The sequence below is a fragment of the Astatotilapia calliptera genome, chromosome 14 (genome assembly GCF_964374335.1).
Source record: "Astatotilapia calliptera chromosome 14, fAstCal68.1, whole genome shotgun sequence".
Lineage (NCBI taxonomy): Eukaryota > Metazoa > Chordata > Actinopteri > Cichliformes > Cichlidae > Astatotilapia > Astatotilapia calliptera.
The window spans coordinates 5,068,381-5,094,865 of NC_137435.1; the positions used below are offsets into that span (position 1 = coordinate 5,068,381).

At 43.0% G+C, this 26,485-nt stretch overlaps 1 protein-coding gene and 1 long non-coding RNA gene across 5 annotated transcripts; both read left to right on the top strand.

Annotated features, from left to right (window-relative positions):
* Window positions 1-658: 658 nt before the first annotated feature.
* On the top strand, window positions 659-2,112 carry LOC145419978 (uncharacterized). 2 transcript variants are annotated; one of them, XR_013901250.1, is made up of 3 exons: window positions 659-880; window positions 1,751-1,866; window positions 1,947-2,112. It is a non-coding gene; the product is annotated as an uncharacterized LOC145419978 (long non-coding RNA). The 2 variants fall into 2 exon arrangements; XR_013901249.1 differs by lacking the exon at window positions 659-880 and having other exon boundaries at window positions 1,544-1,866.
* Window positions 2,113-11,365: 9,253 nt separating this feature from the next.
* Window positions 11,366-26,485, top strand: LOC113036348 (cdc42 effector protein 3). 3 transcript variants are annotated; one of them, XM_026192649.2, is made up of 2 exons: window positions 11,366-11,383; window positions 23,310-26,485. In XM_026192649.2, exon 2 carries the CDS (start codon window positions 23,782-23,784, stop codon window positions 24,688-24,690), a length of 909 nt encoding a protein of 302 aa, XP_026048434.1. In that variant the 5' UTR covers window positions 11,366-11,383; window positions 23,310-23,781; the 3' UTR covers window positions 24,691-26,485. The 3 variants fall into 3 exon arrangements, with proteins under 3 accessions (XP_026048434.1, XP_026048431.1, XP_026048432.1); XM_026192646.2 differs by lacking the exon at window positions 11,366-11,383 and adding an exon at window positions 14,145-14,302; XM_026192647.2 differs by lacking the exon at window positions 11,366-11,383 and adding an exon at window positions 14,158-14,306.

Here is a 26,485-nt window from a genome sequence, read left to right on the forward strand (position 1 = left end):
AAATTTCTGTGTCCCTCACCTGTAAAATCATTCCTGTTTTGAGGTTTGTTCCATTGTTGCCCGTCTCGTGCAGCTGAAACTGATTAACAGCGCCCTCTGCTACTTACCGACCAGATCGGTATCCCAGAAGTTTAACTGACGCTGATTAAAACCTGTTCCTTTAATTTTTTTGAGCTAATGTCAATGCTATGTGGTCCGTGTGATCAGTAGAGTAACAGCCAGTTGGGAATGTTTCAGACTGACCATATTAGGCCTCATGTAATGCGTTTTTGGGAGAAAATGTACAGAAAATGCAGGAAATGATAAAAAGTTCAAACGTGTGGAATGTCCCTTTAATGTTATTTTTATGTGCTGAGGAAGAGGTGCGCCATCAATCTGTTTCTGCTCCTGCTGAGGCATGTTGCCAGTTTGTGACCTCTACACAAACTGGCAACATGCCTCAGCAAACTGCACCTGGTGGGATACAGCAAATTGATATCCAACTGAGTTTAACACCTCTATTTTCTGCTGATGCTTTCTGCAAACATCAGCTATTTTAAAAACATATTGTTGTTGTTTACAGTAATTAAAAGTCTGAATCCTTCTTGAGGGAATCAGACTTACAATGTATCAAATCATATGATAGATCACTTAAAGTTTGACGTATTTGATCCACCAGGAATCAGATTAACACGAGTTCTGCAACAACGTTTTTTGTTGGAGATGGTGAAGGAATCGTGACCGGTTCTCCTGCATGAGAAGAAAAGTCGAGAACAGGACGCTCCCTTCTGTGTCAGCTCCACCTGCTGCGTCAGAAGGATTTTCTTTAAAACTCGCCTGGTGCCACTTCTTGCATCTTCTGTTACTGCGCTGACTCCACCCATCTGGTGCTCCAGAAAATGTAAGCACACAGCTACACCCGATGAGTTTCATACAGCCTATCGTGACGTCAGAAGACCCTAAGAACAAATGATTTCTGAGAGACTCTGACAGCTAAAAGACTTGGCAGTGTTCACTGTGGCCTTCAGCTGCAGAGTTTCCGATGAATAGATCAGCAGTGTGAGGTTGGGATGAACAAACTGACATCACTGTGCTGGTATGTATCTGTTCAACATGTGACTGGAGCCTTTGTGGAAGACACATGCTTGTGCCTGTGCACATAAGTGCCTGTGTGTGTTCCTATAGATCAGCCTCACAGCTCAGTATCTGTGTTGTATCGGCCTTCGTGTGTGTGGCTGTTTGTATTAATCATCATTTCACTTACAGTAAATACAACCCTGAGATCATTTTTTGTGACAGTGTAGCAAAGGGTGGGTTTGATATCAAACTCATCTGGATTAGATAATCCTGACCAGAATGAACCCTTAGACTCACTCTCCCTTTAGTTATCTGCAATAGGCCTTGGCTGCTGGGGGCTTCCCATGATGCACCGAGTGTTTCTTCTTCAATCTCCTATTTGTTTATACACCATGTTGTATTCGATCATTAGTTATTACTAATCTCTAAATCTCTTCCACACTGTTTGTGTTGCCCTTTTGCCCTCCCTCACCTTCGATCGTTCACTGCAGATGGCCCCGCCCCTCCCCTGGTCCTGCTGGAGGTTTCTTCCTGTTAAAAGGGAGTTTTTCCTTCCCACTGTCACAAAGTGCCTTCTCACAGGGGGTTTGTGTCAAAACTGAGCAGTTTTGGACTAATATTATAATATATGTATTTTGTATTGCTGTCCCTCGTTCTCCCTGCATATGTGTCTGTGTGGGTGTGGCCCTGGCAGGTGATTGGCCACACCTGAAGACCATGTGACACCTGCAGCTGATCAGGCCTCGTCGGAGGAGCTACTTGATAGTGTGGTGGAGCTCTCTCCGACGCTGGATCATTGCGTGGCTTCACGTTAGTCTCTCGACCAGTTCTTAGTTTGAGTCTCCTGCATTATTGCATGTCTGACAGCTGCCTCTCTCTTATGTTCCCAGGAGTAGCGAGAGACGAGAGGGCAGCGAGCATGGGGTGCTCATCACGGAGAAGCGGAGACAGGAGCACTAACACTGGGAAGAGGACACGTCACGGGAGTCGGGAGAGCACGGGATTTATTGTCATGTTTTTCCATCACTGTAAATAAACGCACTGTTTATACACAGAGCACCGCGCCTGGGTCCTCATTCCCCATATCCCCACGGTCTGCCAGCCAGACCGTGACAGTTGGTTGAATATTGGGTGTTTTAAGATTATTATTCAAAGGTTGTTACGACCCGGCTCAAAAGCCGCAACATAAAAACAGAGATGAATAACAGAGTGTGGGTGAGAAGAGGTTTCATCCTAAAATGGAAAACCAGGTTGGCTAAAATGGCTGGTGCCACCAAGGCAAAGACTAGTGCACTGCCGGGAAGCTTGCCTCAGGTATGCTTCTATCCACACCTGACTAGGTGTGGCCAATTAGCACCAGCTGAAAACACTGAGACTATTAGAAGCTGCAGAGGGACGTAACAAAGGTCTTTAACTTACAGTACAAAGAACCTTAAGTGCTGGAAATACTCACTGTATGTTCTGATTGAATTACCTTGAATGAACGCGACATGTGGACGAAAGAAACCCTGCAATTCTGCATGTTTTCATGCAGAATTGTGTTACTTCTGGACCACACCGTCCATTTCAGCCAATTCCTACCAACATCAGCTGATGGCTCAGCTGATACCCTTCAACAGATCCAATTGGTAGACATACAGGTGGAGCTGTTCAAGCTGCTTTAAGCGTAATTTATGGTTCCACAAATGTGTCTGTCTGCATAAGTGTGTCTGTTTGTATAGTGAACGTGAAGCTACTTTGCAACCCACCTCCTCCCTGGATGCCATATCTGACTTGTTGCCACTGAGGCCTGCTCTGTTCGGTGCTGGGATCTTGATGCTACTTTCGGACTCACGCTTTCCACATGTGCACATGGAAAAACAGAATCATGTATATGCAGATGGAAATAACGACATCCCTTTGACTACAGTGGTCCTGATGTTTTGGTTGCTTCTGTCTGTGAAGCCTCCACTTAGATGTTTTTAAAGACTGCTGGATTATTATGGAGACCTTTAGACCCCCCAGAGTGTCGTGGGAACTCTGCTCCTGATGCTGTCAGCGATATCTAACTGGGACTTGGACTTTACAGGCGGATAATGTGAGATGATGAAATCAACAGCTGATTGATTTAACACATTATCTGAAAAACAAACCAACCAACAAACAAACAAACGATCAGACTTCAAGGAGAACTGAGAGCCTGAGCACATGTATGTTATGTTGTTTTGCATAAGGGTGAGAGTGTGTGTGAGATAACAGCATTTAGCCCCCACTTCATCAAACTAAGAGTCTGGGATTGTCAAGTTTGCAGTTCCCACGAGGCCTCGATGCACACACACACACACACACACACACACACACACACACACACACACACACACACACACACACACACACACACACACACACACACAGGCAGTCATACTGCATTCCCTAGGCTCTTCTAGCCTCTTATCCTAACTCTCCACAATGCATGCCTGACCCGAACCTTTACCCTAAGCCTGACCTAAAACTCTTTCTTACCTGAACCCAGGAACCAGGTCCTAACCCTCAAACAGCAGTTTGAAGGCAGAAAGTGGGAAGCCTTCCAAAGGTCTATAACTCCAAACTGGTCCCCACAAGATAAACATTTACGCCGCTTCCTGTGCCTGGTGTAAAAAAAAAAAATTCCTCCCATTGCTGCTCCCATCCTGGGAAGACTCCTCCTTTCTTTTCCTTTTTAAAAATTTACTTTCCTCCCTTGTCCTTTTTATTTTCCTCATTTTCTTTCCTTTCTCTCTTTCTTTCCTTGTGCTCAGGTTACTACAGTTCATGGTTTGATGGTCACTGTCCTTGCTGCCATCAAAACAAACTCTTTTCATATCTCCTTCCGTTTTCCTCTTCATCCTCTGTACTGGTCCCATTCCTCCTCCATGATGGATCGCTTGTGCAACTAAACAATGCTGTGCTTTCCTGTCAGAGCCAAAAGGAACATCACATTCTCAGCCCGGCCAGAGTCTGAAAAAAGAAAAACGTTTTCCTCTCTACACTGATAACCATCCTGAAACTGACATTTAATGTCATTCTTCAAATGCTGTGCGGATTTTGGGAGAGAGCTCTTAGAGATATAAAATCCTGGAGTATGTTTTCAGCAAATATGTAAACATCTAAAAGTTATTAAGCCAAAACCCTGAGTGTAATCTGAGATAGTTTATTAGACTGTTTATTTAGAAAGGGACAGTCAACAGAGTCTGTGCAATGCAGCGCAGATGTCTTGAGAATCAGGGGCTGGATGTTTTCAAAATAAGATCCTGTTTTTAATGTAGACTTTTCCTCGTGAAGTTTTGTGATGTCCTAAAATTTAAGCCTGTGATACAAACTGTCTGAAAGTGTGTCACCATGCACCTCGGCTGAAACAGGAGGAAAGTTAACCGAGTATTGTCTTTCATCTGGACCTTTAAGGCTAAAGTAAATCACCCCGTCAGTACAAAAACAGAATTTTATACCTGCCGACCTGTTATCGGTGGCATTTTCATGGATTCAGCAGGAGGAAATGGAACAAATGTTTTCATGACAAAGTAACAAAGTGTCTAAAGATACAGTTTAAAATTGGTTCTTTATGTTAGGTGTCTTTTTTGATCCTTAAATGATTCATAGATCAGTGTTGAGTGGCTTAATGAGCAAAAGAAACATTCACCTGAAAATGGTCGGGTACAAGGACTACTAAACGTCACCTTTATAAACCTGTGGAAGAAAAACTGGAAAACAGGGGAAAAGAACCTTTGTTACTTCCAGTGCAGGACGTGTCACTGCCTGAAACAGTTTAAATGTGCTATTTTTCCCAGTGTCATCTTGTCTGGGTTGCTGTGGCTCAGGATGATGAATGCTTTGTCAAATCACAGGTATGATGGTTTGACCCTCGCATGGAGGTGAGGGAAGCCAAAGTATGGATGGAGCAGACTTCAGCAGGTCTAGGCTGTATATAGTTGCCGTATACGTGTGAATCACTGAAGGAGAAAAAGCTCGTAAATAAATACACCCACTTACCGACTGTATATGTAAGATGGCTATCGCCACGGTGACGTCACCATTGGTTTTAGACTCAGCGTTTGTGTTTTTGCTGCTACGGTGTTAGTTAATGGAAGTCGAAGGTGCCATTTTTGGACAAAAGGGTGGCGTGTGAAGCTAACAGGTAACGCTAGCGAACTTGATTAGCAAGCAGCCCTCCACAGATGGATGCACAGACACACACCTCTGTTAATCAGCAGAGAACTACGCCTTCTTGGATCAAAACACTTGTCACTTGACAGCCTGGATGAGTTATAAAAATATTTGCACTGCACAGTTTTTATGAAGGAAGAAACAAATTTTCCACCAGAATATAAACAAATTTATTTCAGCTGTAAAGTAGTATTTCAACATGGGCGTCATCACACGTTGGAAGTCAGCCTCAAAGAGGAAGTGCTGTTTTTGGCCCTTCCACGCTGGCCTTATTTTTCAAGCCTAGAGGTTCATTAAATCCTTTTAAGACCCAAAACATAGAAATATCAATGATTCTCATCTGCTTAAGATTTATTTGTAGTAATTATTACATTAAAATCTTAAATTACATTTGTGAAAAATGTCCCATGTGTCTGACTGGAATATAAAGCGGGTAGCTGATGTTATTTTTTTTCACCCAAGTGTTCATGACTCTAGTTTGTCTGATTGCGCGATCAGGACGATATCGCCTGAGCAAAGAATGCCTCGGCGTTGTTAAAGCATGCCGCAGCATGCCGATGGAAAATACACACAGTAGCTTTGAATGACCCTAAACCATTTAACACAATCATCTTCAGCTAAGTTTGCTGGTAAGAGCAGGAAAACGAACCAATTAAAATATTTTTTAAATGAAGATGACAGCACGACCTGCCATTCAGAAAGCTGCCAAAGCTACGTGAACACATTTCAGAGGCTTGAACACACATTCCTCAAACGGAGCTGCAGCTCACCGACTTTTATTAAACTCCGGGGAATCGTTTCAGATGACGTCGGCACAGCTTGTAGTGTTGCACGAGGCCTCCGTTCCCAGAGACTCCCAACATCAACATCTCAACTTCCTGTTGTGGAGCAAACTGAACCAGTCCACAGGCCAAATTTAAAAGTAGCTATCCACAGCTGGCGTGTTCCCAGAACCGCGCTCACACATACAAACACACACTTAAACAGACAGTGCAGTAAACATTGGCACCGGACTTTGGACTCGCCTCTGTTGGATGTTTCTTAAGAATGGAGATACACACTTCTTAATCCAAATGACACAAACACACACAGACATGCACACACATACGCTGGATTTAGCACATGCACATAAGCACCGGTTGCTTCTCAGGCCTGATGTTTTACAAGATAAACATTGGTGACTGTTTTAAAGCTTCCTCTGCTTCACACACAAACACACACCTTAGCTGCCCTGGAAACGTTCCAGGACCAACAAAGCATGCTGGATGTTTGTTTGTCTTGTATTTCAACTATTGAGGTTCCCAGGTTTATGCTGTCTGTCAATCACTCGCATATAAACACACGTGTTTGGACTGTAAACTCGACTACTCTTCATATAGCCCCTGAACCTGCCGCTAACATGAAACTAATTGACCTTAACCCTTGAACTGAACCTCAAAGGAAATGTTTGATATTTTGGGAAATCCACCTATTTATTTTTCAGCCGAATGTTAGATGAGAAAACTTGGAAACTGGAAAGCTGGAAAGTTTTTTTGCATCGATAGATTGAAAATCTGTAAGTTCTGTAAAAAATGAGGCTACTTCAGAATTCCAGTTCCTCTAATGGCCACATAAGGCTGACTCCAAAACTCCGTAATGGTAAAAATCCCAGAAATAAACAACTGCAGTTTTGGTCTCTAGTGAATGGGAGATTTTTTTAACTATATAACTCACTTATTTAATTTACATTAAGGCTTGAACCCATGCATTAGTCTGCTTTGATGAGTGCTTCAGGTGTAGTGATTAGTAAATAGTGCCTACAGGAGAGCGCCATCTAGGCCGCAAGGCAAACAGCGAATATGGCTGATACTGGTGAACGCTCACATAAACTGTGATGTCACCGCAGCCCCATAAACGATTTTAATGGCACCTCAGAAACAGACTTACTGCAGCATACGCCTCATGATTGCAACTCAGAAAAAACAGCATCAGTGCTGGTTTAGGAAAAACAGCAACAACTGTCTTGATGATCGAGGTGCATGAGGCAAAACGGCCGCACGTGTCAGCTGTGATGTCACTTTTAACCCCTGAGTGCCAGTGTGATAAGCTCAAGCATAAACTCATTTTAAAATCTGAACTGTGTCTATCAGCCGTCTTTGTGGTGTTTGTTCCTTTAATGTAATTAAACGCATGCCTCCCTGAGCCTGGTTCTGCTGGAGGTTTCCTTCCTGTTAAAAGAGTTTTTCCTTCCCACTGTCACCAAATGCTTGGTTATCAGTGGTTGTTGGGGGTTTCTCTCTACTAGGTTCTTTAGCTTACTTTTTTTTTTTTGGCCTTTTACAACTTTATTTGACAGATACAGTGGAGAAAGGACAGGAAAGCGAGGGCAGAGAGAGAGGGGAAGACATGCAGCAAGGGGCCGCAGGTCAGACTCGAACCCTCTTATCTTATCTTATCTTACCATAAAGCATCTCGAGGTGACTGTTGTTGTGATTTGGCGATATATATGAATAAAAATGAAATAATAGGACTTTTGTGTGTTTGATTGTACCAACACACCTCCAGTTTTGTTGAGTGCACTTCCAGTATTTTAAAAGTGTGTTGACACTAGCGGGCAAACTTTCTTCTGCCAGCTCATCTGAATTGCACTTCGACCCTGAAACACCCCTGTGAGGAAGTGAGCACCATGCTACACATCCTCACCTTCGAGATTTCAAAATGAATTTCTGGACGCATACGTACAGCCTGTTTCCCTGCTTCATTCAGGCACAGCGATAAGTAGAAAAGCAATCATCCGGCCGCTTCCCTTCCTCTCTTTCTCTGCTGCTATTTATTTCAGTGTGTTTGTTCCAGGAGGGCGGGGGCTCTGACCCTCCACATGACCTCTGAGCCTTGACAGAGAAGAGGAGGGGGAAAAGAGGAAGGAGTGCAGGGAGAGAGGGAGGAACGCAGGGAGACCAAAGAAGAGGAGAGCATTGTGGGAAAGGAAGGAGGCTGAAGAGGCTGGAGGAGCAAGGTTTATGTCTAATGCAACGACACACTGCAGTTGTCGAGGTGAACGTATGTATTTGTGTAAGCGTGCACGTCTCTGTCAAGCATTTATGTTAACAGCTGAATATTTTAAGGCCACAGTGACACATTTACGGTGTCCTGTGTTTTCATGCCCTCAGTCCTCTTACATCATTCATTGTTTTGGTTTCCACCGCCGGGCGACTCTCTGGGAAACCCAGCTGGAAAAATGGCGTGACATTTACAGTGTCAATCTGCAGGGAAGCCCAGTGGCACATGAAGCACTTTAACTTAACTCCCCACAGTTCAAAGCCACGCCAGCTGATTTTATCTGGCTAATTTGATCCATGTGGTTATTTTTAAAGGAGCGGTGCACTGTTCACTGCTGAATTTACTTGTTCTCTGATCAAAGGAGCTTGCAAAGAAAAGCGTCTGGACTTCTTTAAGTTGCTTGAAGACGTTTCACCTCTCATCCGAGAAGCTTCTTCAGTTCTAAGGTCAAATGGTGGAGAGTCCCAGATATGAACCTAGTGGGAGTGACCCCCCACAGAGGGACAAAAGGACCCCCTGATGATCCTCTAATCGCCTGAGCCAAGGTGGGAAACTGGGCGTGGGTCCCAATCAGCCAGAGTTTCGGATGAGAGGTGAAACGTCTTCAAGCAACTTAAAGAAGTCCAGACGCTTTTCTTTGCAAGCTCCTTTGACTACGATGACCTGGATGACTGAGAACCTTCACAGACATCTTGTTCTCTGATATTTTATGTCTTCAGTCTGAGGATGTTCAAGATAATTTACAAAAGGGGCTGCCTGTGTTGCAACAACAGATAGATTAGGTTGATTTAAATATTTATAGTAGTTTATCCACAGGCTTATTTTATACTCTAAGTGGATACAAGTCGCTACATGATGAGCAGGCAGTGACCTCACATCCAGCCCTCGTGTCAGCATTTGGTTGTACTAAACACATTTTAAAGCATCCAGTTTTTCCAGTATTGTTTTGTTTTACATGCGATGACCGATTCACTGCAAAAACCAGACTTACATTTACTGTGATATGATGGTTCGTAACAGATGCTGGATAAATATGGCAATGACCAAAATCCCAAACTAAAGGCTCTCAAACTGTCTACAACACAGCCGGTGACGTCACAGCGGCTGAGTCAGCCTTTTTTTCATGCAATCTACATGTTATCAGTTTCACAAAGCTCCCTCCAATAGCACATGAGAGACTACTTTAATTATCAGGGCAGTTATTTTGGAGCTGAAAATAATCTTCAACAATCACTGGTACATAAAAACCGCATCTATAAGCTCAGCTGACACATTTCATTTTAAATAAATGAATAAAGCTTGAAAACTTTCTTAGCTTTGCCCAAAAAAAAAAGTTTGAAAAAGCTTTTATCCCCTCGAAGTTAAATTTCGACCAACATTCTACCGTTGGAGCGTCCGCCTATAGATTCAGTCCATCCACCCGTGACGCTGGGTGTAAACTAGCGTGTATTGATTTTTAAAATCAAGTTTAACTGTGAACCTTCAGACAAATTAAAAGTAAAAAAGAAACAAAATATCAATTTGCAGATATCAGTTTTAATTTGTATCATTTTTGTTACATCCAGTATTTTATGCATGAATGATGTAGAGGTCTCAAAAGCTTGTGTATCAAAGATGATAGACTTGGTGATACAGGGTTAATAACCACAGGCATTGTTGTTGTTGCCAGGAAGAATATAAGAAAGAATTGAATTGTAATAAAGAGAAACCAGCATCATTAAATGCTTCGAGTGTTATAGATGTTACCCAGGTGGCTGTAAAGTGGTTTTTGACCTAATAAATGCAACATAAATGCAAATTCTGTCCTGCGTTTGGAGCTAGAGGAACAAAATATTTCATAGGATTAATCAGGAACATGACTGTTTATATTAAATCTCAAACCCTGTAGTTTCTGAGATATTTTCTCTCACCTTACCCAGAGACACAGGACCACAAAGGCAGTGAAAATCCACAAAACAATCAGAAACACGTGCAAAGAGACGTGAAATGGCCAGTCTGCAGGTCCTCACAGTGGATGTATCTTTGTCAAGGGCCGAAACTCACTGCTGAAACTCAGAGGGCTTGTTTATGTCTCTCGTGTTTGTGTTTATGAATGTGTACTTGTGTTTTTCTTTAAAAAATTCCAGTTTGATCTTTTAGATTACCGTTAAATTATTAAGGCTTGATAAAATTTCCAAAGAAATTTGTAAATATAATCTGAAATTGACTCCTCTAACTTCCAACCAAGTCAGTATTACTAACTTCCTTTACCTCATTTCAAAGCTGGTGTCTTTCTTCCTCTTCTCTTTGCCTTTCCTCGTCTGTTTTCCAGGATTCATTTTCCTCTTTTTCTCCCTCTTCCTTCGGCCAATCACCCCTGAGGAGCAGCAGTTTGCTTCAATCACTGCAAACTAAATGGAAACACATGGAGGCTCATTTACTCACAGATTCCCAGAATTCCTGCCTATGAGGTCACTTTGTGTCTCCGTTGTATGTTGTTCATGACTCTCGCTGCTCGGAAATGGAAGTACACGCCTACGCTCACCAAGAGCCACTGCAGGGCTGCATGCTGGACTGTGTGGGTTAAGACCAGTGAGGCTACAGCATTTTTGAGATTTATGGCTTTCTGGGTTTATCTGAAGTACTTCAGGAAGCTAATACAGATAAAAAAGACACACTGACACAAGCGCTAATAGGACAAGAATAAATGAGCAGATGTTAAGTAGCACTGTTCATTTCACATCAATACAAATCTTAAATAATGAACTTGAAACTAACCATGGGAGCTAAATTTTATACTGTAGACTAAAAATATTGTGTAACTTCAGCAGATATGTATTATTTATACTAAATGATCAGAATCTACATTTAAATGAGTTTTATGGAGATTTAATTGTGTGTAACAGAAAGTAATCTTCCTGGGAAGTGAGTCTTGAGATGACTCGACACTGGAACTTAATCTCAGGTCTTTTATTGTGAAATCTGTGTCTCGTGGGGACAGATTAATTCCACCTGGCTGAGTTAGCCTCTTGCATAATAACCAACAATAAGAGAGGACAGGCTGGCCCTGACTGTGCTCCTGCCTGCCAGCATCGCCTTCCAGGACCAACGTGGTGCCATGTTCCAGCGCGTGAGGAAATGCAACCTTTTTCCTTCTTCCTGCAATTCTGCTTCTTGTTTCTCTTCCCTCTCTTAACGAACTGCAGGCAAAAAACAAAGCAGAACGCTTCATATGAAAGCAATTCATAGTTTTAGATTTAATTTAATAGCCTTCTTGTTTTTGTTCTCACATGAATAACTTAAACAGACCTCACACTCGTCCTTGCTTTGGGGTTAAGCTCTGTTATTGAATGCAAACACAAACCTCCACCCCCGACTTTGTGTTTAAGAAGTGGAGAAACACCAACCTCTCAGGGGGTCTCTGCATGGGGCAGCACCTGGGGGGCCTGGCGGCCTGTGCATTTGTATGTGTGTGTGTGTCAGGGAGAGACAAATGATAGTGGTCTCATGGATCTGCAGATGGACCCACCCCATACTGCCCTGATTACATCTTGAATTACTTAGGTGATGTCATAAATCTGTGTGTGTTTGCGATTCAGTGATCTAACCACATCTTGTGTAATTCTTTGCTTATCTAGTTTACACATTCCACACGCCTTCAAACACTTGCAGATAGCGAGTGAGAGTAATACAGTGGGCAAGCGAGATAAAGCTAGAGTCGTTTTGGTCTCGCTTTGAGGAATTCCACCAAAAACTTTGAGATTTAACCGCTGCTGAACTTCTGGGACCCTTTTTGCTTCCCTGTGTGTCACAGAAGAAGATGAAGCGCTTCCAGAAACGCACACAATGAAACCTCAAATCCCCAAAGTAACATCTCCTGTGCTTTGGAGGTTGTTCTGCACGTGTGCAGTTTTATTGTGTGATGCTGCTTCAGCGGAAAAGACGCCAGCGTTTCTTTGCAGAAGGGCTCAAAGCACACTCGAGTGGATGAGCAAAGAGGGAATGGGTTTAATTTGCCTTGCAGGCGTCCTTCAGGAGCTGTAAACAAGATGTGTCTGCAATCTGACCTGCGAACAGCAAACGTCTGCATTCTCCATTTGTTGAGTCCTCATTACTTTGCAGCAATTATGCCCAGCACCAATGCTGTTGGGAGCACCAGACTGTGCCTCCAAATTTTGTGCTCCAGCAGTAAAATAAACTGAAGGCCAATTAAAATGCATAATTATTCCCTGTAATGCTGAGACTTTATAGCTCTGTGGAGACAACAGGATAAATGTTTATTTCACTGACCTAGATACAACAGAAGGATATATGACATTAACATAACCGTTAGCCGTCGGTATATGAAGTCACGTACACAAAAACTGTGATAACTTCATATACTACAGAACCAAGTTGAGCAGAAGCAAAATGTTTTTCTGTCGTGATATTTTTAAGTGAGTCGCATTCCTTGAGTCAGATATATTTCCCAACCTAACAGCACGATGATGTCTAAACAGATTAATACAGACAGCATTTATCTTCTGTGCTCAACTAAAAAAAAAAAAAACTGCAGGGTGAATTGCTGAGATTTTGAATGCAGCTCACAGCTCTCCAAACGTCTCACCATATTTTTCTTTATGAACACTAAACAAAGTCTGGTGAGGCATCCGAGAGACCTGCTCTGTTTTCTGAATCACTCTGCATCAGGCTGGCTGCTGACTGCAAAGCAGCAGGTCTGTGGTTTCGCGCCTGCTGCTAATCAAATTAAAGAGCAGTACCCTCATCACCTCCACACAGTCTGTCACATCAGGAGATCAACAGTAAGAGAGCTCTGTAATTGGCTGGTTAAAGTGAACAGATGGTCAGTAAACTGCTCAGTTTCACTCTGGGTCAGTGGGGATGATTTAATTACTGATCAATTAAATATGAACGAGTTCATTCTGCAGTAAAGAAGTCATAAACTGGGATCTACGTCCTGATAGTAGGCTAATTCTCACCATGTGACCTGTGACCTTTTATGGTTTCGCACCTGTAGATCAAAGAGGTGTTTCATCGCCTCAGTGTCTCGGCGGCTTCGCTGCTCTTTCACGGTCATTTGTATGATTAACACTGTTGCTCGTGTGTTATCTGAGAAGTTCTGGTAGTTTCAGTCCCACGTGCTCATGTAACAGTTTATTTATCACAGCGTCTGCGCCTTCAGTGCCACCGGAAGCTAATCTTTACCTTTAAAAAATAAAAGCCCACACTCGTTTTTGCCAAAATGAGTTCTGTGTTGATTAAAAGGCGTTAAATGGGTTCATTATCAAAGTGATTCTCAAAGACAGGGCTATTTTTATATTTATATTTTATAAAACAAGTAACTTATTTCAAAAAATGTTCAAGATTAAATATCACGTTTAAGGTTATTTTATACTGCCTTAGTTCTTTTTATTTATTTATTTATTTATTTAGTGTCCCCACTGAGTCCAAGGGTGGTGGGTGATACAAAATGCGACAGCGCTTTAGAGCAGCGGTCCCCAACCTTTTTTTGCGACACGGACCGGTTTATGCCCGACAATATTTTCACGGACCGGCCTTTAAGGTGTCTCGGATAAATATAACAAAATAAAACTAGAACCAGTATCGAAAAAAAGATTTATTCATAACACACATGAAAAGACCTAGGAAAACAGAGTTAACAATAAAAACGATAACAAAATAACGCTGAAAACCGATAAAAACCCTGAAAACCATACATTTTACACCTGAGCCTCAACTCTCGCGGCCCGGTACCAAACTACTCACGGACCGGTACCGGTCCGAGGCCCGGGGGTTGGGGACCGCTGCTTTAGAGGAGGATTACCTTATTTTGAAATTCATGACCGGAAGCATTCCCTGTTCAGTGCTGCAGACTTGACTCCTGTAAGGGAAGAAGAGGTGACCAGTTTACTTTCTCCGCTCAGAGCGCTCAAGAGACAGTAATCAGCCGTCACTAAGAGGTTTACCTGCCCTGCACCTCAGCCCTGCGTCGGTGGATTTTACAACCAAACTAGAAGAGTGGGTTTATTTCCCGGAGAATGACGGAACTGTAGGTACATATCAGATAAATCACTTTATTTTATCTTTTTTTGTGTGGTCAGCTGTTGATTTGTGGTCATAGATTACACTTTGAGGAGATTTGTAGTTTTGTGTAACAAAAATAAGAAGAATGAAGCAGTGTGTGATTTTATTTATGAACATGTGTGTGTGTTTTCTGAGAGGCACTCCCTTTAGTTTCAGCGTGCGCTGCCTGCGCAGTTTGGCTCAACGAGCAGACAAATCTGAAGGAACGCAGTGTTTAAAAATAAAGGTTTCAGCACGTGTCCCCGACTCCTGACGTCATAAACAACGTAAAGCTATGCGTGTTTAATGAATTTAATTTCTAAAATACTTTTTTCTGGGGACACAATACAGCCAGACTCTTATTTCATCCACCAGTCAACTCTGACTCACCGCGCAGTGACAGAATAGGCGATGTTGGACAATCGCTCCCCATCTGGGCTCGTGATGATCTAATTTCTAAGAAGATTAAGTGTTGCAGAAGAAGCGCCTTAGACATCCCCCCCCCCCCCCCCCCCCCCAGACGGGGGAGGCTGACATATTACTCTATTTTATAGCACGTCACTGCTACATGTGCTGCTTCAGGAGCAAACTACTACCCAAGAGTGGAGGTCACAGCCAGGAGACACTCGCTGTAAGAGTCTGATGTTTTGTTTTTGTAAAAAATATGTATGTATATCGGCTAAAGTTTATTAATACTTGAAAACAAAAGCCTCGTGGGTCAGTCAGAGCTGACTGGACCTGTATCTGTGGCTGCATGTGTCGATTTGCTCCAATGGTACCAATCAGTCAGCTGCAGGAAGGCTTCAGGAGGACATGGGATGATCTGAGAGGCTGCAGTTACATAACGCGCACGGAGGGAGAGAGGGGAAGTTAACTAGAGTTCGCCTTCATTCAGTTTGGCAGCATTTTAGAATAGAATAGAATAGAAAAATAGAATATTTTTGATTATTATCCTCCAGACATTTATGAGCGGGTGGGGGAGGAACAGTAACGTTAAACCTAAAGCCAGAAAAAAGGGTTTGTTCAACATTAAAGACTCGTTACAGCGCACATTGCGTCACCTGGGGTTTCACATGAAGTCTGCTTTACTGTACTTAGCAATAATCGCTGTGAGTTATCAGCCAAGGAGAAGCAGGCTGGATGTACACCCACGGCACGAATGATAGATGGAAAATTAGTCACCATCAGCTCTCAGACACAAACTGCATTAGCGTGAAACCACCTTGTGGGAAAACAGCCAGATAACAGACGGAGTAAGCTTTGCTTTTATGGCAAAAATAAACGGATTAATGGAGGAGAAAATAAAAGCTTTTGTCAACAGTCGCCTGCTGAGCGCAATTACGCGCCACTCTGCGGAGAATAACAACAATGAAAGCAGCCGCAGAGTCGCGCGTTCAGGCGTGTAGTACGTGTTTGTCCCAGGAGATGACAGGACTCATGGGTGGCTCCGGTCCGTTTTGGTGGAGAGACTTTAAACAAACTGGGCCTGAGAGCAGAAACAGATGTTAGTTCGGCCTCCTCTGTGGTTGATTGCATCATCAGCAGTGGCCCAAATTCCAGCTTCCAGGAAAGGTGATGCAAAGAAATCCCAACCAGCCGTCTGAGAGTTTCTCCCTCCGTTCGTATTTAGGCTGATAGGGCGAATAGGAGTACACATGTATGTGATGCCCACCTCGGTGTGTCGCAGTGAGGCTCAGAGGTCAGTCAGTTTTATGTTGATGTTGTGGTTGAGACAGAATTGCGCTGGGAACCCACGCTTGAGCTCAAGGACAACAAACATTGGAGTCACGCTTCATCGACACTACAAAGCTCCCAGTAGGGGTACGTGTGTATAAGCGTGTATTCGTGTATTCATATCTTTGTGGGTATCAAAAATTGAAAGTTTACTACTTGTGGGGCCCAAAATCCTGGTGCCCACCAGTTTGAAGGCATTTTGAGACTCAAAATGTCCTTTTGGTGACAGGGTTACAGTCAGGTTTAGGGTGAGGGTTAGCCATTCATTTTTCATGGTTAGGGTAAGGGGCTAGGGAAAGCATTAGATGTCCCCACAAGACAGGAATACCCGACACGTGTGTGTGTGTGTGTGTGTGTGTGTGTGTGTGTGTGTGTGGTAAAAGCCAGGGATAAGAAATTGGTTTTAGAGAGATCTACTAAAAAATGAGAAGCGCTGCGATTGGTTGTCTGATCTTTTGGGAACTGGCTGCATAATTAATTGCACTCCTTGTGATCTTGTATTAAGTAATTCAAGTCTGTCCCAGCCATCAGTGTGAGCGTCTCTCTGTGTGATGGTGATGACTTCAGTGATTGAATTTCCTCACTAATAACATTACACAACAGTCTCCTCTCTGTCACTTAGATGCAAGCGAAGTTTGTAGCTCTGCGACTCCTTCTACACAAAACTGCCTTCGCTGCAGGAATATGACCACGTTTTCTCCTACAAATGGGTGACAAATTAAAATAAAAGGAAAGAAAAGTCAGGGCCAGAACAGCTTGATTACTTTGAGGCATGATTTTCCAGAGGAGAAAAGGAGTGCCATTCTTCCTCATTCGGTGTTTTGATGATGGTGGTGGGGAGCACTTTGCCAAAAACACTTCAATTACGTCAAGATGACTGTGACGGAATAGAATATGATTCATATCATTTTCTAACTAATCAGACTAGTTACTGAACCTTCAGGCTCTGTTTTCATCCCAGAAGAAACCTCCCCCATTATTTCATCACCGGATCAAAGCAGTCACTCAGAAAGGAGGCCAGCCAGCCATGCCCATCCCACAAAACTAATAATGAAGCCTGTTAGTTAGAAATTGAGTTATATCTGATACTATTTTTTTTAAAAGCATCTTACACGTTTTATTTCATGAATTAACTGGAATAACTCGTTGAGAGTGAGTGGACAAACATGACTTTTTCTGTCACAGTATTTTTGCCAGAGTAAAAAGCCCAGCAAAAAGAGAGGCCCAGCAGTTTGTTTGCTGCTCTCAGCTGTTCCTGAGTCTGTAGGTGTTGTAATTGTAGATGCATATTGGGATTGTTAGACCATGAAGCTGCTGGAAATACGTTTTGATGGCCATGTTATCGAAAGTTTAGTTGGCAAATGTGAAAATAACAAATAAATAGCGTACAAAGCTTTGACACGTAGAGATCCATTAAAATATGGGTAAAAAATAAAGCATTTTGTCTCCTTTTCCAGGCCTTTTGAGTCAAATGTAACCATAAAACTCATAAAAATCCAGAGAAACTGTTTCTCCAGCATCTGAAGAAGCCTCCACCCTTCTGTACCAGTTCTGACCGGTCCATTATTCCTGTTTGTCTTTGTACAGTCGTGGTCAGTCTCATTATATATATATTTTTTTAGTTCATCAGGTGTGGTGTTTCTTTGCTTGGACTTGTGCTGCATAAATATAACTGGTATTTTTTTGCCCCCTTTGTGTTAAAATGAGCGCTGACAAGTTAATGTCGCTTTCTTTATGACTCTCAGAGGCTCAAATTAGACGGAGCTGTTTATGATGTCATCTTAATGTTCTGGCTGTCAGACGGAGAGAGTTGCTGCCCTGCTCGGTTCCTTTGCTGCTCGTAGCTGTTTGTGCAAAGTGTTGTTGTAGGACCAGAGAGAGAAATGAAGGAAATGAGGGTGTAAATCACATCTGGTACAATAGGCAATAAAAGATGCCATAATGTCATCTATGGGATGGTGAAGTCTTGTTTTGTCCCTAATCATAGGCTTCAATTTCACCCATCAGAACTGGAGCTTCTTGGATGGGCTCATAGAACCAATATCCACATAACAACCCACATTATTTATCATTCAAAATGCTCCAAAAATTCCACTCAAGACGTGCAATTCAGTGAGGTGAGTTAGTGGAGAGGCAGCCTACACCAGTGCAGGCATCCACTTGTCATTCAGATAATAATTTCAAGCTCAGAGCCTGAAAACAGGTTAAATGGGTGATTTATACCTTAAACTGGCATTTACTTGTCCAGCAGGGGGCGACTTGATATATAGAAAACGTCCCCTTCGCTCTATGACGTTGGTGAACACCTTCCCGATGAGTTTGTTGTGTCAGTTGCTTGGTTGAAGTGATACTGAACGCAGGGCAAAGTTTATTTTTGGAAATTTTGATTGTCAGCCCAACAAGGGACAATTGTTGAAAATTAGCAATAGCTATAAACTTATGTGCGTTACATCAGTTTCGTGTTTGAACTTGGACTATGTTAAACTGCACTGTTGGTCTGCATTAGAGTCACAAAGGAGGATAAAGCATGTTTCATAGCTGGCCTTAGTTGGGATATGAGTACGCAGTGACCCTCGTTTCAAAGTTGGATACCTCAGCTTGAGGCTTCATCAGAGGACTTTACCGGTGACGTCACTGCGGCTACATCAAGAGGTCATTCATTGAACTGCAGTTTCTGGCACTTCCACGTTGGTTTAGGAGGTTTCAGTAGTTGTTACAGATCAGGCCTGTATCGGCTTTTATTGACCCGTGATTATCTGTGACCTCAATTGTGTCTTTTTCTTTAAATAGTCTTGTTGGAGTTTAGCCACATTCTTACGACTCAGGAGGAACCATTTCACTTTTTACTACACTATGTTTATCCTGCAGTAATTGCTGTCGTGCAGGATAAGATCTGACATCTGAAACATGATGATGACGACGATGATGATGAAGAAGCATGGATGTCACCAGTGTAACGTCACCCATCAGTGGGCTTTTGAAGCCTTTTACCATTTTGACTTTTTTCAGCTGGGGGTGGAACTGAGGGAGAAACCGCTCATGATGACTTGTGAATCACAAAATAGCCACACCCTAACTCATACTCTGCTTCATCTTCCTTGTTGGTCTAATTCCTGGAAACCAAAATATTGAGTGAATATCATATAGTGTTAATTGAGACTTCAAACTCGTGATTTAAACCATAAACTCATTAAGAAAGTCTTTAGGCCTCCATAGAGGCCTGACGCTAACTGGGCTGAAAACACCTGGAGTGTTAATAATAAGTGGGGAAGTTACCCTTTCATGTCTTTGCCAGTATCGGGGGAAGGGTTTGAGGTGTTTTCACCCGTCAGACACTGTCTGAACTTCCGATTGCTCATCACAGAAGAGAGCCGTGTGTCTTCATCCCGGAGATTTGAGTTCATCAGACCATCGTGTGTCAGAGCTGAGCTAATTAAAACAGACGGTACAACAAATGATTCAGGTCTGCTTAACTGGAGCCACTTTATTTAACTGCCCGGACCGTTTCCCTGCACCATCCTTCAATACAGACAGCAATTTAATTTTATACTGTTCACATGCTCATTAATGCAACTCTCGACATGATCAAGACGACCTGTTAAAAGTCAAACTGAGCATCAGAAAAGGGAAGAAAGGTGATTTAAGTGACTTTGAGTGTGGTGTGGTTGTTGGTGACAAACGGGCTGGTTTGTGTTGCAGAAACTGCTGATCTGCTGAGATTTTCTTACACAAACATCCGTAGGATTTACAGGGAAGGGTCCAAAAGAGAGAAAATGAGCGTCGGTTTTCTAGGCAAGAATGCTTTGTTTATGTCAAAGGTCACAGGAGAAGACCAGACTGCGCTGAGCTGACAGGAAGGCAGCACTAACTCAAATAGCTGTGCAGAAAAGCATCACTGAGCATGCAGCACATCAAACCTTGAAGGAGATGTGTTATGGCAGCAGAAGACCACAGTGCGCACTCCTGTCAGCTTTTCTTGGCACGCTTTGGGCTCCTTAGTACCAACATTTAAAGTCCTCAGTCCACCTGAGTGTTGCTGCTGACCACGTCCATCTCTTTACAGCCATGCTGATCTACTGATAACTGCTTCCAGCAGGACAACACACTGTGTCGCACACCTCAAATCATCTCAGACAGTTACTCAAGTGGCCTCAATCCAATCGAGCACCTTTGTGATGTACTGGAACAGGAGATTCACATCATGGATGTGCAGCTGATAAATCTGCAGTAACTGTGTGACGCTGTCAACTAAATATGTACCAAAATCTTAGAGGGAAGCTTGCAGCACCTTGTTGAACCTGTGCTATGAAGAATTAACGCAGTTCTGAACGAAAAACCAGTACTAGCAAGCTGTACCTAATGAAGCGTCCGGGGAGTGTATCTCAGTTGTTTTTAGCAGCTTTTAAATAAGATTTCACTTCTTTTTTCACTCCGATATCTAAAAACCACCAATGCTCAGTGGGCTCTGTTTTGACAGAGAGGATAACTACTTGTAATGTTATTAAAACACATCCAGTTGGTTTGATTAAAAGAATAAATGAGAGCTGCATAGTTTCTAATCATTTATCAGCACAGTGAAGTTTGACCTCGGTCTTAAATGAACCTGAACCCAGAGCCACACTCTCTGTTTTCACACTCTGAATGCTGGTTAAAGAAACCTCCCCCTCTCCTTCTGTTCACTGAATTTGAGAAAAGCAAATTTCACTTGTGTTGCATGTGTTTGCTCCTGTTCGTTTGACTGTTTTTATTCCAGGGTGTAACCTGTGAGGAATCTTTTTTTTCCACATAGCAGTGTTTTGAAACTTCAGGCCTCATTAAAGCGTGTCCCCTGGGTGGCCTGCATGTGTCGCAGGATACATGTTGCAACGCGAAAAGACTCCACCAAAGCTGAAGTTCTCCCGTTTGTGCCGGCGGTTTCCCAAGAACTCCGTTTGACGGGGCAGCTGGAAAATACCAAAAGACGGAAATAAAATCCTGATAACTGATGAGAGTTTGTCCCAGAGCAAAATCACAGGAGGACTGAGAATTTCTGAAGAAGTGAAGCAACTTGTATAAAAGAAGCAAACAGTTCAATCTCAAACTGAACTCAAAGTTTACTCATTTCAGACCCTCTTTCAAATTTCAAGCCGCATGTTTTTTGTACTCTAACCTGACCTCAGTCTGACCCCAGTGTGAGATTCACAGGTCCCCTTCAGATGCCTCTGTGATGTGCTGGAAACTCTGAAGCTGAGCTAAAAATCTCACTCTGGTATTTTTAATGTTTATTACGTATTTAAAAAGCTAAAGAAAAATAACCACGACTGAGTCAGAACTGATAAGAGTCATCAGAAATACAAAGATTTAACACCGGGACAGTAACGATTCAGAGCTGCACAAATCAACCCTGCTGATAAACAGTTTTTTCACTCAGACGGAGGCATGAATATGACTCAAGACGGCAGATTTTATTTGTTGAAAGAGATCTGTTTAAGCAATCCAAAGTATTCTCAATGTACTTCCTCAGTAAACACACCCAGTGAGGGTCGGGCAGTCACAAGAAACACATGACGGCTGTGCGATTTAAAGAAAAATGTTTTTATGCTCATTGCGAGCGTGCTTCTCTCATTTCTAAACACGGAGACCGCACATAAAGCAGCAATTTGACTCACAAGATCTGAAAATTATACAAGAAAACAAACTATTCAAGACCAAATTCTTCCAAAGGTTGACCAAAAGTGGGTCAACTGGTTTTTAACATACAACCAGATGGCTCTGAACTGATTCTGCTGTTTCTGTTTTTCTAAACGATGCATGGAAAGCTTTTCTCTAATTCGCCTATTAAATGATGGAGGCTTGTCTGAATGCAAGTCTTTGGGTCACTGAAGAAGCAAAAGCAACAGCTCTGTGCAGCAGAGACGGTGTCAAAAATGACAGCGAGAGAGCGAGTGTAGCTTTTACCAAGGGAAGTACTGCCGTTTCCAGGGTTATTAAAGTAACCTTAAATAAACTAAAATCAAAAACTAAAACAGTTGTTTTTTTTTGTTTTTTTTAAGATCACCCAATCTAAGGTTTATGCCTCAGCTGCCCTAAATTAACAGAACTGGTAATTAGCTATTATTTTTGTCTAATGGTAATTTACTCTTTAAATTTTTAATATTAAATTATAATAATTGTTGTTATCTGTGAATTTTCAAATGTACTTTTACCAAAAATACTGAAAAAATATTAAAACATTTTTTTTAATTAAGACACCAAATTAGTTTTTTTGCAAACACGAACAATAAATTAGTTTTAGCGGTTGAATGCTTGATTAATTTCTCACTTCTCAGGTTGCCGGCTCAGATTTGGGTATCTAAACGTAAATTCAGTCTTTTTTTTCTGACAGATATCTAAATGATTTGTGTACTTGTCTTTATGACAGATGCTCTAATACATTTTTTTTTTTTTTTTAAAGCACTGTAGGTTTAAAAACTGGACTTCAGTGAGTAAAAGGACTGGCACTTGACTCTTTTCTGCTCTTACTGAACACACAAACTGCTTTTTACTACTGGCCTCTTTCAGCCATTCACACTAGCTGGTTTTTTCCATTCCTAAGCAATTTAACACAGATGCATAATGTCAGCGTGTTACTGAGCATAGAACAAATTCTCACCTCAGACACTTTGTCAGTATCGGATATTTCCCTGTTTTTTCACCCCTTTATTGTTTTCTAACCATTGGTGAGGCGACTCTCAGTGTTAGTAGGTTTAATCTGCTATGACTGAAGTAAAAGAGTGGAAACTGAAGAGCTGTGGATAAACTGTGGTCCTGAAAAACCTGCACTTCTACATGTTTAACCAGTTAAATAACTGGAGTTCTGATCTCGAGGCTTCGGGTGTTCCCTGTGTCTTTCTCGGGAAAGACACTTTATTTCCTGATGAGATGCTGTGATTAGGCACGAGGTGTTTTGAAACCGACAGTTTCAGTGTGGTAATTTGTTTCCACTGACGAGGCTGAAGGGTCTTTGGGAATGCAAGACTAATGCGTGACTCTGTAAGAGCAGCCCGAGGACCTCCAGTCACACATTTTCACACAGTGTGGGGCAGGCAGGGCCCTCTGAGCAAACACTGTGGATTCTTGGAGTGTTTTCCTTCAAGTGTCCTCTGGCTCTCTGAAAAAGTGCTTGTAAATCTCCCCCCGGCTTCATTCCTCACTCTGTCCCATCTATCTGCTTTTCCTCTCCCCCTCGATCTCTTTCAGCCGCTTTTTGACTCCCTTTTCGCTCTGATTTCTCCTCACAGATCTCCAGTGTTTTGATGTCACATTCCTGAAGTTTCTGAGGAACTTGGAGGACCGACCGGGCAGCAGACGGCAAGGCAGCCAGAGATCCCACTCTTGATCCCCTGCGTGCTCTTTGCCTGAGCCGGGATAAAGACGAGAGTTTGAGGAGACGAGGGCTCGGCGTTCGCTTTGATATGGATTTTCTGCGTAGGAGGGGAAGACAGAGGGAGCTGATCTGAGATCAAGACCTTTCTCCTCTCCCTTCCTGAGTCACATGTCAGTGTGAGGCTCAACCGCCGGGTTGCTATCGCTACTCTGACCGACCTAAATACTTGTTTACTCGCTTGGAGAAGCAGAACAGACTGAATATCTGAGCTGAGAGTGGGGAAAAACAGCCAAGAGAGCTTCTTATCAACTCAGCACTGTTTGCTTCCCGCTGAATTTCTCCTGCTGGAGCTCAAACGGCCCGAGGAACCCAACCGCCACATCAAGATGCCTGCAAAGACGCCCATGTACCTAAAAACAACGACTCCCAAGAAGGGAAAGAAGCTGAAGCTCCGGGACGTCCTCTCAGGTGATATGATCAGCCCCCCGCTGGGCGACGTGCGTCACAGCGCACACGTAGGGCCCGAAGGCGAGGGCGACATGTTTGGAGACGTGGGCTTCCTCCAGGGTAAGATGGACATGCTGCCACCCACGAGCCGGACGCAGAACGGCCACGCCCGCTCGCACAGCATGGAGAGAGACTTGGGAGAGGGCCTCACCGCGAAAGATGACGTGCACAGCTACGCCTTTAACGGCTTCCATTACCAGCACTCGTCCAGCGGCCTGCTGAAGAACACCATCTCCATGCCTGTGTTCATCGCTCACGAACAGGCTCCACCCAAACCGCCGCGCCTCCATCTGGATGGTCCCTCCCACCACCATCAGCAGCCTCCTGCGGCTAGCCCCAAACAGAACAATGGCTGCAGCCAGAGAGACGGTCAGCGCCAGCAGCACCCGACTGTGTCGCTCTGTGAGAACGGCGTGGTGGGTCGCTTGGCGTCCGAGCCTTGCCGTGACATCTCCCTCTCCCCAGCCATCCGCAGACTCGTCCCCTCCTCCGGCTCCCTCTCTGAGGGCTCCTCCGAGGACTCCATGTCAGAGATCTGCGGGCCACAGGACGTTCGCCGGGGCCTCAGCCTGGACTCCGACACCTACCTGAGCAACGAGGATCTTCGGAGCGAACGCAGCGAGTCGCCCTGCACCGTCTTCCACCACGCCGGCCTCACAAAGCCCTCTGGTGTGTCGCGCTCTGACTCCATTGCGGGGTTGAACCTGGATCTGGGCCCATCCATCCTGGAGGATGTGTTGAGCATCATGGACCGCTACAAAGCTGAGGACAACCACTGCGAGCTGTGATTGAGATTAATGAGACAAAAAGATATATTTATACATGGTTTAATATATCCTTTAAAACTCTGAACAGACTGATGGAGACAAAAGATGGAGGGACTGACGGAGGAGGGAGGAGAACTTTTTTTTTTTTTTCACCAACTCCTGAGAGCCGAGTCTGAAGGTGATAAAAGACTTCAAGAAGCTTGAAATGCAGGACGTTGCTGCTCGAGCCTTCAAAGCTGAACCTCATGCACATAGACATTTAAACTATAACACGGGGTTGCCAACGGTTACATGCACACCATCATTCTCACGGTGTCCAAACAAACCTGCAGACCCTCCTTTATTTAAAACAAATACACCCATTTGCATCTATTTTTGGGCAGGTGTTTTCTGCCCATTTTAGAACCAAAACAGGTCCATAAGCATCCTGTTGCTTTCAGCTGATGGGGGAAGTCTTTCCTGTGAGTGTATTAAATACCTGCAGCTTCACAAGGATACATGTGGGAGTCCCCACAGCGAAACAGCTGCACATATTTAACCAAACAGTCCAACAGAGCTAACTGTATTAGTTATTTAGAACTATTAATTAACCCTGCAACAAAGCTTTTCAAAAAAACTTTTCAACTTACAGTGTTTATGGATGTTTACCGTAACAGGAGGCTGTATAGGAGGACGACATCTTTAATCATTAATTTAACCAATAAAATAAGCCAAGAGGCGTTTAGAATTTTTACCAGCAAAACAAATTTGGCAGATTTATCCTGAAAATTACCTAAAATACATCGCTGCTCCTCTTTCTGGGTTATTTAAAGCGAGGAGGCATCCAAAAATGACACAAAAAAGATTATCGTCTTTTAAAACTGTCCCACATTCTGAGACAGCTTCCCACATTTTTAATGGACCTAGTATAGAAAAGTAAAACAGCTGCGCTGATCCACAAGTACATCCCAGCTGAGAGCGTGGGATAGAGAAGTGTGCAAAACGAACAAGTTATCAGAGGAAATGCAGGCTGTCCTTCACCTGTGACATGCATCATTTTTGTGTGTTTAATTGTCCCACATAAACATCGCCGCCCTCATCTCACCCCACCTGAGAGCAGAAAGTTGGCAGCCCCTGCTCCAAGTTAACCAGCACAGTTGCAGTAACATCACCACTGCTCCCTTTAATCTGTATTGCCTGTTAATCTGACTCTCACTGAGGATTTCCTGCTCACTTCTCTGCAGAGTCAAATATATTTGTCTCCAGATCGGCCTGGGAAAACAGGAGGAATCTCCAGCTGCACAGCTATTAATTCTTTCAGGATAAATGTGTATTTATGCAGCAGAGTTAACATTGCATACATAGACTAAGCTACAAACTGCTAATACTACTAGTTTAATGCTGCAGGTTAAATTCTTCATCTTTGCTTTCTAAGGTGTGATTTGGGGATGAAATGTTGACATCTCCACTCTTTTACATCAACTCTGCTGCTGCTGACTTTACTGTCATCCTCTAATATGATTGTATCTCATTTAATCAACATTTCACTGGCAGGTTTAACCTTGTGGGTTTTTTTTTTTTTTGTTGTTTTTTTTAATATATCATCAGAGAGAAGCTGGGTATGCTTAATGTTGGTGTTGTTTAAAAGCTTTAAGGGTAAGAATAAGAAAAGGTGCTGCTTTGAGTTTTGAGATATGTCTTTATACATGTTGTGGCTCACTCTCTGCCTCCCTGACGTTCACTGTCTGCATGTTCACAGTAGCCTATTATTCAAATGTCATCTATGATGTATAATTAATCTGTAAATGTATGAATAAAATGTTTCCTACTGCAAAAA

What these genes read in the sequence shown, in the direction of transcription:
- LOC113036348 (XM_026192649.2), top strand. Translation starts at nt 23,782, where the DNA reads ATGCCTGCAAAGACGCCCATGTACCTAAAAACAACGACTCCCAAGAAG.